Here is a 13767-nt window from a genome sequence, read left to right on the forward strand (position 1 = left end):
TTTGTTAAGTTCACCCACGGGAGAACCGGTTTGACGGCCTCCAGCACCCAGCAGGGTTCGCACTCTCTGACCACTTTGGGAACAAACGAAAGTAGCAATTCTCAAACTGTGGTCCCACGAGCCGTAGCTTGGGCGTCAGCAGAATAATTTGCAATAAATTATTATGTTGTATCATTTTGGGGAAAAAAATGCATACCTAAATATAGGGACCGGTGTGCCAAAAAAAAAAAAAACAACAACAAAACAAAAACTTAATAAACCAATTTCTCCTCCCAACTTTAGCTTTGGGCCAAATAAAAGCTCTGATATGCCTTTGACCAATCATGACATTAATCTGACATCCCCGCATAAATAAAATAATTCTTTTAAACAAAAGTTATATTATAACAGAAATGAATTCCTGTTTTTTTTTCAAGAACAAATTCTTAGGGGAGAATACAGTCTTCATTTTTTCATGACATTACAACTTTTTTTCTCTAAAAAATATGAATTTCTCATCATGACATGACGGCATTTATTTTCTTGACAATGAACGTTTTTTAATTCCTGTATAACCTAAGAGTACATGTGGTAGTTATGTTTAATTGGCGTGATGATTATCAGGGGGTTCCTTGGAAAAACATCTCCCCTGTATGTGATCCCTGGACCCAAAAAGCTTGAAGACCCCTGAACTAAAGGACGGCTTCTTGTCCATGTCGAAAACCTACTCAGTCACCTGATGTCTGTGAAGGAAGCGTGGGTTCAGGGATTGACTGGCGACCACTCCAGGGTGTAGTCTACAGTACCTTTTGCCCCAAAGTCAGTTTGGGGAGGCTCCACCTCACCCATGACACTGAACAGGTTACGCGGTGTTGAAAATGGATGGAGAGATGGATATTTTCAGTTCATACACAGCACTGTACACTGCTTAGCCATTGTATTAAACCAGTGATTCTCAAAGTGTGGCACAGGCTCCCTCTAGTGACTTTAACTTGACTTTGACTTTGTGTTCATGAGACTCGACTTGATTTGTCTGTAGTTTTCGCAAACCTGGCCACAGCCTACTATACCTGTACTATGACGCAGAGCAGTGGTGGCTGGTTCAAGTTTCTCCAGGATCCCTGTTTTAAACCATGCTTGGTATGCGGAACGACACGTGACCAACGCAGAACACGGAATTGCTGACTTCCTGTCTATGCTTTGCTAATGAACAGAACTCGGATTACTGACATGATTGTTTGAAGCCGAACTTTCTAAAATTCACGTTGTCTTAATGGCTGGTGTCTTCGGACCAAGTTAAATACATGTATATAATTTATTCATACAAATAAGATATCACGCATGTAAATGTGAACGAAACCCAAACACCGTCTATTGTCATCTTTGGTGGCTCTGTGGTGACATCTTGTGTTTAACAAAAGACATTGGAGACGTTTAAAGTGCCTGCGGTCGCCTTCCTCATCCTCAAAGTGCTTTGACCTGATTTGCCAAATGCGGAAGTAGTTTGCCCATATACCCGATGGAAAAAAGTGGCAGGGAACGCAAAAGAAAGCATTAGCTTTGCTACAGTTAGCCAAGGCTTGCTGCTGGGTGGTCGGATAGTACGTGAATGCAGCTTAATTTCATGTCTTCTTCAAGGTAATGTGATGAGTGGTGGCCTCCTCTATTAGCTAGCCGCCACCTGATGAAGCGAGTATCATGTAGGGAACTCCAAAGACTTGCTTGAAATTTAGTGGAGATTCAACCTGTTTGATTTTTGCCTGCACAGCAACTTGAGACTTGCTTGAAACGTGAAGGTTAAGACTTGAAACTTATTGAAGACTTTTGCATAGCTACTGTATGTGACTTACTCCCACCTCTGGTTTTAGGTGCAATATGGCTATGCAGGAACTCGGCATCATCCTGGCCATGCTGGGCCTGGCCGGGACCATGCTGATCTGCGCACTTCCTATGTGGAAGGTGACGGCCTTCATCGGGACCCGCCTAGTGGTCATGCAGGTGTTCTGGGAGGGTCTGTGGATGACGTGCGTCAGCGAATACACGGGCCAGATGCAGTGTAAGCTCTACGACGCCCTCCTAGACCTGTCTCCGGAACTGCAAGCGGCTCGCGGCCTGGTCTGCATCAGCCTGGTCCTGGGATGCATCGGCTTCCTGGTCTTCATCCTGGGCGCCCGCTGCACCAAGTGCCTGAGCCACCCGCGCATAAAGACCCGGGTGGTGCTGGGCTCGGGCCTTGTCTTCGGCGTGACGGGCCTCGCTTCCATGATGGCCGTGTCCTGGACGGCCAACGACGTAATCAGAGACTTTCATAACCCACGCGTCCCAGAGGTACTCAAGCGGGAGCTGGGGGCGGCCATTTATATCGGCTTTGTCGCTTCGGGATTGCTACTCTGCGGCGGGGGCATCCTGTGTGCGAGCAGACCGCCACCCAGGGCCGTGATCCATTCTGATGGGTACAGCCCAGCCAGGACCCCCACAAACTGCAGCTACGCCATCAAGAACTATGTCTAGAGCAGGAGTGGCGGGTCGTGCATTTGGTACCTGGGCCTTGGGTGGGGACTTCGCCGACTTAATTCATCACAATTATAGAAACGATCAATACAATACAAAAACGTAATATAGCGTCTTCTGGAGCGGTGCAAAACTAATATTTATCTAATAACACGAGAAAAACACAACATAAAAAGAATTTGAGCAAAAGACATCTGGATCGCCAGAGGATGATTATTAAATGTATTAATGTTTTTCAGATCGTTACAGACTACTTTTGCTCGTCAAACTTGGCTGAAACAAGTTTTGCTCTGACCAACCAATCTGAGGACAGAAAAAGGATGATGTCATCGAGTGCCAGTTGGCTTGGTTTGCCCTCTAAGGACAACTTGGAAATCTGACTGGTTAAAAATACAGTCCCATTTCTCATGTAGTTTAAGTTACATTGGCCAGCACAACTGTTTTAGTGATTAGATTGACACGGCAACACTTAGGCTGGTTTATGTGATGGCACATCACGATCATATCAGTTTTTAATTGGGCCAAAAGCTAAGGTAGGGAGGAGTAATTGGTCTGTTATCAGAACCAGAATCAGAATCAGCTTTATTTGCCAAGTATGTCCAAAAAACACACAAGGAATTTGTCTCCGGTAGTTGGAGCCGCTCTAGTATGACAACAGACAGTCAATTGAAACAAACAATTGTTATGTTTGTTTTATTAGCAGACCGCCCCCCATGTGTACGTCTACTTCTTTAAATGATCAAACATAACCCCCAAGCTGCAGCTCGTGAATCCCCCAGAGAATTAGTTTGAGATACACTGGATTGGAGAACAGTGCAAAAGGCCTTACTTTGTTAATTTGAAAAATAATAATGTGTATATAGTGCTAAAAAACAAAACTTCTCCTTTAAATCCTCTTCTTCTCTGAGAGTAGAAAAATCCACAGAGGAGCTTTTGTCTGGCTGCTGACGGCTCAGACTGGGAGAGTCAGATTGTTTTGATACGATGTCAGAACAAACAGAGAATTCCTCTCGGCCTACGCCTCCCTCGGCTCTCTAACGTGGTACAACTGGTTTCCCATGACAAAAGGTTTGACAGTGGTTAGGACTCCCCACCGCAGTTGTTAGGGTTCCTGAGTCGACATGCCGTGGCATCTGGAGTTGGCAGGCCTGGGTCTGGCCCTCTCTGGGTGGCTCTGCACCATCTTGACTCGCTGCATGGCCTTGTGGACGGTAAGCGGCACCCTGGACAACTCCACAGCTGTTCTACCGGCCTACTGGGACGGGGTGTGGCTGGAATGGGATCACTGGGACCTGGCCCACGACGGGCGGGTGCACTGTTCCTTCTATCAGTCGCTCATGTCCCTCTCCGGGAGTTTCCGAACGTGGAGGGCCTTCATCATGGCAGCGGTGGGCACCGGGGCTTTCGCCACGTTGGTGGGCGCATCCGGAGCCGTGTGGTTCCCCAGGCGGGGGCAGGTTAAAGTGTTCTCAGGGGCTGCCTATGTTTTATCCGGGATCCTGATTCTGGTTCCCACCGCCTGGTCCTGCCATCACACCAGCCAGCCGCTCGAGGGAGCTGTGCACCTGAGGAGGAACTGGGGACCGGCACTCTATTTGGGATGGGTGGCCTTTGCACTGATGATGACCGGTGGTAGCATTCTCACCACCCTGTGTCCCACCACCTCAGAGGGACCGAGACGGGCCGCAGAGGTTTCGAGGTCCCCTCATCCAGAGGCGGCGGCGACGCACCCGCTCAGCAGGATCAACAGGGCCACCCTCACACACAGCCAGTACCAACGTGGATCCATGCCCATCTGAGATCTCTGGGAATGTGGAGACCTCATCCATCCATTTTCTACAGAATTTGATGGCATTCGTCACGGGTGAGGTGATTGTGGGCTGGATTGCTCAGCAGCCAATCAGCCATTTGCGGAATGTCATGTGACCGACACGGAATAGCTGACTTGCTTATGCTTTGCTAAAGATCAAACCTAAGATTGATTTCATGATTCTTTGAAGCTGAAAAAAATCTTTATGGCTGGTGTCTTCAGAAGTTGAATACATGTATATAATTTATTCATACAAATATGGTGTCATACGTGTAAACATGAGAAAGAAGGGCTTCTTTCATCATCTGCTGTGGTGACATCTTGGGTTTAAAAAAAATTGTAGTAAAAATGGAAGTGCTTGTTGTAAGAGGCTGAACATGTATTCATCACTCCCAGTTGAAGTTTACTGTAAAACTGCCACATAAAACACACGAATTAAACATGAACTATTTAAACACCAAATTATATAAATTTGTCTGAAGAAAAAGCAGATAGCACAATGCTAACATATAATGCAAAACATCATAGTTGGGCTAACGTAAATTCGCAAAGATGTTACGGTAATTATAAACCTCCAAACGACGACAATTGCTGTAAATAATGCAGACTCTCTTCCAGTAGACCTAAGTGCTTCGTGGCATGTTGCGACACGTAGGACTACTATGAAGGCACACAACTAAATTCGGACTTGCCTGTACTGTACGCTATAAAAGTCCGACCACTATAAAATCCACTCTCGCCGCTAGAGGGTTCGCTTGTAACTCACTTTACTCACGTCTCAGATTTTGAGTGAGACGCAGATGCAGGGCAGTTTGCTGCTGATGCTCAATTGCACCTCAGGTTTTGGCTCGTAACACGAAGCAAAAAACTGGACAAGCTTCAGCTTGTAACTCGGAAAACTCGTAAGTTGGTGCACTCGTAAGTCAAGGCATCACTGTATAGGCACGTATAGTATTTTGTGCCATCTGAATTTGATTGTGAAATTTGACATTGAATTTTTTTAGATGTTTACTTTTTTGACACGGAAAACACACACACACGTGCACCTACACACAATTCAGTCTTCAATTAACCTTGCATAACATATGTTTTTGGAACCCCCACAGGGTGCACTCGTAAGTCAAGGCATCACTGTATAGGCACGTATAGTATTTTGTGCCATCTGAATTTGATTGTGAAATTTGACATTGAATTTTTTTAGATGTTTACTTTTTTGACACGGAAAACACACACACACGTGCACCTACACACAATTCAGTCTTCAATTAACCTTGCATAACATATGTTTTTGGAACCCCCACAGGGTGCACTCGTAAGTCAAGGCATCACTGTATAGGCACGTATAGTATTTTGTGCCATCTGAATTTGATTGTGAAATTTGACATTGAATTTTTTTAGATGTTTACTTTTTTGACACGGAAAACACACACACACGTGCACCTACACACAATTCAGTCTTCAATTAACCTTGCATAACATATGTTTTTGGAACCCCCACAGGGTGCACTCGTAAGTCAAGGCATCACTGTATAGGCACGTATAGTATTTTGTGCCATCTGAATTTGATTGTGAAATTTGACATTGAATTTTTTTAGATGTTTACTTTTTTGACACGGAAAACACACACACACGTGCACCTACACACAATTCAGTCTTCAATTAACCTTGCATAACACATGTTTTTGGAACCCCCACAGGGTGCACTCGTAAGTCAAGGCATCACTGTATAGGCACGTATAGTATTTTGTGCCATCTGAATTTGATTGTGAAATTTGACATTGAATTTTTTTAGATGTTTACTTTTTTGACACGGAAAACACACACACACACGTGCACCTACACACAATTCAGTCTTCAATTAACCTTGCATAACATATGTTTTTGGAACCCCCACAGGAAGGCCTCAGCTGACTAGCCAGGAACGACTGGACAATGAGGCAGACGTCCTCCCCACTAGGTCACCCGGCTGCCCAAAAACACAACACATAAAACTTGAATCCCTCTGTCCATTTCCTATACTGCTTGCCATTAGGGTACTGGGTGGGCTGGAGCCTTTTCCCGCTGACTTTGAGTGAGAAGCTGCGTGTACACTGGACTGTTTGCCAGCCAATCACAGAGCACATATACAAACAACCATTTACACTCACATTGACGCCTATGAACAATTCAGTCTTCGATGAGTCTGAACATGCATGTGTTTGGAATGTGGGATGAAGGAAGGGAGAGTACCCGGAGAAAACCCACGCAAGTGCCGAGAAGGCATTCAAACCCTGAAGCGCAGAAGAACTTTGAGGCAGACGTGCAAACCACTAGAGTTCCGTAGTGTGTGGAATATTAAAATCAGTAATTTGTGACATCATTAATTGTATAGACACTGAACACTGAAATTGTAAAAAAAAAAAAAAAAAAAAAAGAGCAACCAGATAGCATTTATAAATGTGATGTAATACCATGTTGACAAAATGCATTAAGTCAATAAAGTGCTATTGCAGATTTATTGACCTGTATTTGGGTGTACGTTTTTTCTCAAGCTTACATTCATTGTTGCTGCCATCATCATTTACATTCACGCCTTAATGTGAACAAGTTAGTAATGATCCAAAACACACCAACAAACTGAAAGTTATTTAATTCAATATACTGTATGCACTGTAATTAGTTGTGATGTAATAAATTGTGAGCATTGTGACTACATTTTTGCTTGTTCTTGATTCAAAAGGAGTGACACTAAATATGTATTTGCGACAGCGAAGACTCCATAAAACAGTAGAATTAGTTAATCATTAAATTGGCCATAGTGAAAACTGAGTTACTTCTTACACATCACCTCTTTTATTCCCCCAAAATTACCTCTTTATGCTTGTTTAAAAAAAAAAAAATGTTTCATGTAATACTACTAATTTGCATAGAGAAGTACCTCGTTACTTTTAAATTTTAAAACAATTTTCTCATGAAACTACTATGTTTTCACATACGTACATGTACTACTTTAGCCTTGTAATTTTATTGTCATATAATGTATGACTTTTTTCCACACATTATATCTTTTTAGTCTTGTAAAATTCTGACTTTTAATGTAGAATTACAAATCTTCTCATAAACGTTGTAGGCTCATATTACCTAATGATTCTCTATATTAGGCACAATTGTGTATGACTTCAATATATATTTTTGCTGTAATACTGACAACAACTACCAGTCAAATTCCTTGTGTACGTGTCTCATAAAGATTCTGATTCTTGAACTTACTAATTACTTAATTTTTCACTTCTTCTTGATTTTAAAGAAATTGTGACAATATCAAATGTATTTGATATTTGTATGTAAACGAAACTAAAAACAAAGTGCTACAAAGCAGACATTCCCAAGGTGTATGCTTGTAGCGTAGAGGGGAAACATACACAGCAAAATAGTTTTTATTTAGACTGAATTAGTGCTTAAAGGCCTTTGCAAAGTGTGATAACGTTTCCGTTTCCCTACAGCTTCTCGTCACCCTCCTCCACATCCTTCAGACTGACCACCTCCACAGAGCCTCGGCCTTTGGTCTCGCAGCGGATCAGCTCGCCGAGTTCCCTGTAGCAGCCAGGATCCACCAGACACACCTAAAAAAAAAAAAAAAGGTATTCCTTAACATTTACTATTGTGTGCAAATGCCAAAAGGTGAGTTTAATGACTTCTTACCATTTGTGTAGAGTGCTAGTGTGCATATCTGTTTGCCCATGTGTATTGTCACATCTAATACTATTGATGAACCTCATGTGAACGTGGTTAGTTTGTGTTGAATAATTGACTTATGAACACAGTTTATGTAACATGGGTTTACGATTGTGTACATGCTAGATGCATGGTGTTGATACTTTATGATCCTCTTTGGCTTTGCTGCCATCTTCTGAAAAACTAAAAACATTTCTCTTCCCAACACTGGTGACTAAAGATACAGTAATTCCGTTTCTGAAACAGAAATGGTTTGCTCCCCTTTCTGGCCCATGTCAAGGTCTGATTTGTTAACATATCAAATTACATTTCTCCAGCTATTTACAGGGGATACGGACCAAACCCTTCTACAAAAAAATAAAAAAAGAATAATTGACACTCCCACAAAATGTTTTTGTCTATCTTAATATCTTATCTTTTCCCCCACAAAATTGCTTTTGCCAACATAGATCTCTGACACTTCTGACACTACTTACTACTTTCCTATTAGCTAAGTTTTGGCGCCATCTTGTGGCATCGTAGTGCGTTACAAAAGGGATATACAGGGTTTAGTATTTGGAATGTAATAGTGCCACTATGGTGACTCTGTAAACGTGAAATATGAATTAAAATCGTCCATGATTTCTTCCGTTCCAGAAGTTTTTCTGCCGAGAGGCCTGAAATCAGCTCATTCCCTTTCCACTCCCTAGCCAGTGCTGTCAACATAACACGTGCTTTCACAAATGGGTCTTCTCTACGGAAGCAACCAATCAGAGGAAAGGGGACTTAGCCAAATGTGGACAAAAGAAGTGGCTCCACAGTTTGGTTTTACTTCTGCAGTGTGATAAAATAATTAAAGAAATGCACAAGTTGCATGAGTTCACGTGTCCGTGACAAGCTTCTCAGGTGTACTGAAAGCAAACTAAGAGAGACAAGCAAGCAACCACGTCATATCCACAATCCTTCAAAATAAAAGCTCAAACCCATGAAAATACAGGAAGCGTCCCAGACGTTCCCAAAATAAAGCCACAAACGTTTAATAATTACTCTATTGAAACGTCCCAGACGTTCCCAAAATAAAGCCACAAACGTTTAATAATTACTCTATTGAAATATAAAACGGCGGCACTGTGGGCGACTGGTTAGAGCGTCAGCCTCACAGTTCTGAGGACCCGGGTTCAATCCCCGGCCCCGCCTGTGTGGAGTTTGCATGTTCTCCTCATGCCTGCGTGGGTTTTCTCCGGGCACTCCGGTTTCCTCCCACATCCCAAAAACATGCATTAATTGGAGACTCTAAATTGCCCGTAGGCATGACTGTGAGTGCGAATGGTTGTTTGTTTGTATGTGCCCTGTGATTGGCTGGCAACCAGTTCAGGGTGTACCCCGCCTCCTGCCCGATGATAGCTGGGATAGGCTCCAGCATGCCAGCGACCCTAGTGAGGAGAAGCGGCTCAGAAAATGGATGGATGGATGGATGAAATGTAAAACGAAAACAAACCAAAAATTTTGGTGAAATTAATAAATGAATAAAATTACGAACATTATCAATGTTATTTTCCTACCTGCTGCACGAGTTTGCTGTGTTGTTTAATATTTTTCTATATTTGTTATTCTGTTGAGTAAAACTTGTTTTAATATTTTTTTATGTTTCTCTTTTTTATTTACTTCGTATGTTAATAAAATGTTGAACTACTCTCGTTTCTTTTTCAGTACAGGCACTTGAAAATTGACATCTTAAAAACTCGCAATAATGGTGAAAAATACGTGTTCATCGTTTTTTTGCCTTATTGGCCAGCCCAAGGTTGGTATACAATCAGCAAAGAATATTTATTTCGGTGTATCACTAATACAAACTGCATATAATAGCTTGATGGATTGGCTTCAGCAAGTTTAATAAAATTGAAGAATGTCAAAGTGGCCCTCTGTATGAAGCCAGAGGGAGGAGTTTGGACATCCCTGTCCTTTAATAAAAAGGGAGCGGGACGGCAAACTCACAATTTCCAGGTTCTCCTCAAAGTCTTCGCTCTCGACAACCTGCAGGAGAGGTTTGAGCTTCTCCTTCAGCCGCTTGGCCTCTTTGCCCGGCAGCAGAAGACGCAGCCTCATGTGGGCCCGCTGGATCTGCATGGTCTCCTTCAGCTGCCTGATCACCTCCAGAGCCTGCACACATCACAAAACATCATGTTTACAACTCACAAAAACTTTGGAATACTGGTATTATATATCATCACCGTTGTAAACTGTCATGTGTTTTTTCTTGCAATTTCTGACTTTGGTCTCATAAAAAAATGGTTGACATATTATAATTTTAGCTCAACTTTATTCCAGTGAAATTATGACTTTTTTCATAAAATTATGATTTTTTTCATGATATTACAATTTTATTCTCATAATATTATGTTACTGTTGTAGAATTTAGCTTTTATTGAGTAATAAAAGTACTACCTTTTCATGCAAATTCTGACTTTGTTCTAATAAAATGTAAAATTAAAATTTTTACTCCTGTAAAATTACAACTTTATTCTCATAAAATTGCAACTTTTGTCTCGTAATTTTACGTCAGCGTCGAAAAAATTTACAATATTAAATAATGATATAACAGAAATGTATTCTCATAAAATTACCACATTATTATTGTAAAATTGTAACTTTAAAATTAAAACTATTTTTGTGAAGCAGTCACTCTTTGAATATTTTCCTTTTTTCTTGCAAAATGACCACCTTATTCTCCATAAATTGTAACTTCTTAATTACAACACTGACTTTGTACTTATGATTCTAGTGTATAATTTTATATTTGTAATGTTTGTTTTTCCCTAAGTGAGTGAAACGCGTCACCCACGGTGTCATCACCTGCTGCTTGGTGCTCTTGTTGGCCTTGACAGAGTAGTGGATGTCCTTCATGCCACGCTCGATCAGGCTGACTGTGTACGGCCTCTTGGTGTCGGGGTTGACACACTTGTCGGCCACGATGGTGGCGATGTCCCTGAACATGGTCTCCAGCTGACACTGCCGTTCCTTGTCGGACACCTGGAGCTCCCCTTTGGCCAGGATCTGTTCGGACAGAACACAGAAGAGGTTGGCGTGTTGGGATTTCTAAGCAGGTTTTCCCATTACATTAATCGCAAGGCCATTGTAGGTCAATTGCAATGTGGTATTTAGAGGTGAAGTAAAAATAAACAACTGACAAAATGTAGCTGCATAATTGTGCACACCCTCTTATAACTGGGGATGTGGCTGTGCTCCGAATTAACCAATCACATTCAAAATCATGTTAAATGGGTGTCAGCACACACCTGACACTAGGGCTTGACGATAGGACCTAAAATTCAGCTCATGGTATAAATTGAATCCCTTCACGGTAATGGCATATATCGCAAAATAAATCCATCCATCCATCCATCCATCATCCATTTTCTGTACCGCCTATCCTTACTAGGGTTGCGGGCGTGCTGGAGCCTATCCCAGCTATCTTCGGGCGAGAGGCGGGGTACACCCTGAACTGGTCGCCAGCCAATCGCAGGGCACATATAAACAAACAACCATTCGCTTTCACATTCACACCTATGGGGAATTTTAGAGGATTCAATCAGCCTACCACGCAACCTTTTGGGATGTGGGAGGAAACCGGACTACCTGGAGAAACCCCACCCAGGCACGGGGAGAACATGCAAACTTCACAGAGGCGAGGCCGGGATTTTAACTATGAGGCTTGTGTGCTAACCAGTTCTCCACCGTTCCGCCTCGCAAAATAAATGTCAGTGTAGAAATTATAAAGGAAGCATTTATGAATGGATGTTTTGGTTAATATATTTACAGATTTGATAAGACTGATCCGAAAAGCTTTTACCGCATACCGAAGAAACCTAATGTTAGTCGAAAGCTTTGAATCGCAGGAAATAACGTGAAACCTACTGACAATGACCGTGTTTACTTTGAACACTTTATATATGGTAAGACAAACAACTTTGATTTTGTTTTGCAATATATTATGATATTCGATATTGTATTGTTACAATTTCATTGTTATATTATCTTTGTCTAAGTAGAGGAAGACTAGCAAAGTAAGAATTTCATTGTGTTTTACTGTTCATATGACAATAAAAATCTTGAATCTTTCATACTTTTCGTATTAGGCACAAAAGGGCAATGACAAAAGCAGTCTTGGCTACACTCCATATGTAAACATAATATTTTAATATTATATATAAAAGGAAGTTGCATTTGGATTTAATTTATGAGGCACTCTCACCGGTGCACACCCTTTCAAGGTGCAACACCGAAGTTCAGCACAGGGTTAGCCGCAAGCTATCTAGCTTCAGCTTGTACTGTACTGGCTGGTACAGCACAATCGAGCCAAGCATTCCCACATTCTTTTCTGAGCAGCTGATAAAGCAGGGACTAATGTACGGGGACGCACTGGTCTTTTAACCAGGTCAGAGCCGGGGGGGGAAGTTGAGTGACCAGACATGCATGAGTTATTCCTATACTAAGACAGATATGATGACGTCATCAATAAGCTTTAATCACAATTGGTCGGTTAAGTCCAAATATATACCTTCTACTGATTATACCCTTTACATTGTACACCCCTCCTACCTCCCTAACCCAATAAAGTTCAAATGTTGTAGTAGTCTTTTCCTGACCATCTCAAGACAGTATATTACTATACATAAGCAACAATCTGAATGAATTTAGGAATATTACCTCACATTTATATGAAACAATCAAATTGATTGTTTTCCTGATGCTGTCACTACCGTGATTCACTGTAGGTAAGGTGTTATCTGGGTGATAAGCAGTGTTGTGCAACCACATTATCTCAGATGTTTAATTTTACCTCTCCTCTTGATGTTGTCTCTCTCTCTTTTAATCTTTTATATCCACTGTATGAATAACGATATGTTTTGCATTTGTATTTGAAATTGGTCATTTTGATTTGATAAATTTGAAAGTTGCTCGTAAGCTGATAAAGTGTCCGTCCCCCCACCCCCACCACCGATGGCTAGAGTGTAAACATTAATATTACGCTGGATCAGTGACAAGGATTTTTACTAGACCTGCTTGCAGATTTCAGTCAAGTCATCTGTGCCAAAAGCTTTGCTCAAGTCGTCCTTTTTGGCCACCTGTCCTTTGGAGACATTGACGAAAACGGAGTTTGTCTGCAAAACCTCATCCAGATCTTTCTCCCTGCGGACAAAAGCACATGTGACACGTTTATGTTTAACATGTACCTTGAAAGCGAGCTGCAACGAGCCGTGCCTTGGCTGAATAAAGGTTGACAATGGATTAAACAACGACATTCAGAATTCATAAGAGAATGTATTTGCACAACAAACATTGATATGGGGATATGGGGTGTGTGTTATGCAAGACTATTGAAAATCACATTCGACGCTCTACTTACGCTCCGGATCGCCAGCTGAGAACCTTATTCTTGTAACAGGCAATTTCGAACCGCTTGCCTCCTTTCTTCATCCGCACCACCGCCACATTCGTGAGCCGTATTTGGTTTGTCGGTGTAAATATGGACATGTTTACGTCTAACTACTGCTTGTTTGAAGAAGATAAATGTGTTCTTAAAACGGTTTCCTATGTGACGTCACTGTGTGTTAATCAAATTAGAGTCCGTTGAGAAACAGCAATGGTGAGCAAAGGTCCCCCAGTCTAATCGTGCTGAAACCCTTAAAAGGACATAACAAACATCTAAATCGATAACAAAACAAACTCAATATTTTCTTAGAATAAAAACAGTATACAGTGTAATAACAGTA

The 13767-nt window shown here is 41.7% G+C and overlaps 3 protein-coding genes across 4 annotated transcripts; 2 read left to right on the top strand and 1 right to left on the bottom strand.

Annotated features, from left to right (window-relative positions):
* Positions 1–415: 415 nt before the first annotated feature.
* cldnj (claudin j) lies at positions 416–2524 on the top strand. Its single transcript, XM_061682708.1, has 2 exons — positions 416–1119; positions 1848–2524. Exon 2 carries the CDS (start codon positions 1855–1857, stop codon positions 2488–2490), a length of 636 nt encoding a protein of 211 aa, XP_061538692.1. The 5' UTR covers positions 416–1119; positions 1848–1854; the 3' UTR covers positions 2491–2524.
* An 18-nt stretch (positions 2525–2542) lies between these two features.
* LOC133405593 (claudin-9-like) lies at positions 2543–7134 on the top strand. 2 transcript variants are annotated; one of them, XM_061682706.1, is made up of 2 exons: positions 2543–4359; positions 6197–7134. In XM_061682706.1, exon 1 carries the CDS (start codon positions 3612–3614, stop codon positions 4287–4289), a length of 678 nt encoding a protein of 225 aa, XP_061538690.1. In that variant the 5' UTR covers positions 2543–3611; the 3' UTR covers positions 4290–4359; positions 6197–7134. The 2 variants fall into 2 exon arrangements, with proteins under 2 accessions (XP_061538690.1, XP_061538689.1); XM_061682705.1 differs by having other exon boundaries at positions 2544–4354.
* Positions 7135–7700: 566 nt separating this feature from the next.
* On the bottom strand, positions 7701–13697 carry sbds (SBDS ribosome maturation factor). The gene is made up of 5 exons (XM_061682704.1): positions 13401–13697; positions 13054–13183; positions 10847–11047; positions 9989–10153; positions 7701–7902 (listed from the first exon to the last, which is right to left on the bottom strand). Exons 1-5 carry the CDS (start codon positions 13526–13528, stop codon positions 7777–7779), a joined length of 750 nt encoding a protein of 249 aa, XP_061538688.1. The 5' UTR covers positions 13529–13697; the 3' UTR covers positions 7701–7776.
* Between the last annotated feature and the right edge of the window lie 70 nt (positions 13698–13767).

Source organism: Phycodurus eques, chromosome 7 (genome assembly GCF_024500275.1).
Source record: "Phycodurus eques isolate BA_2022a chromosome 7, UOR_Pequ_1.1, whole genome shotgun sequence".
In the NCBI taxonomy this organism is placed as follows: Eukaryota; Metazoa; Chordata; class Actinopteri; order Syngnathiformes; family Syngnathidae; genus Phycodurus; species Phycodurus eques.

What these genes read in the sequence shown, in the direction of transcription:
- cldnj (XM_061682708.1), top strand. Translation starts at nt 1,855, where the DNA reads ATGGCTATGCAGGAACTCGGCATCATCCTGGCCATGCTGGGCCTGGCC.
- LOC133405593 (XM_061682706.1), top strand. Translation starts at nt 3,612, where the DNA reads ATGCCGTGGCATCTGGAGTTGGCAGGCCTGGGTCTGGCCCTCTCTGGG.
- sbds (XM_061682704.1), bottom strand. Translation starts at nt 13,528, where the DNA reads ATGTCCATATTTACACCGACAAACCAAATACGGCTCACGAATGTGGCG. An exon ending in CTCAGCTGGCGATCCGGAGC is followed by an intron (nt 13,184 to 13,400) that starts GTAAGTAGAGCG and finishes TTTTGTCCGCAG; the next exon opens with GGAGAAAGATCTGGATGAGG. An exon ending in TTGAGGAGAACCTGGAAATT is followed by an intron (nt 7,903 to 9,988) that starts GTGAGTTTGCCG and finishes TTTTTTTTTTAG; the next exon opens with GTGTGTCTGGTGGATCCTGG.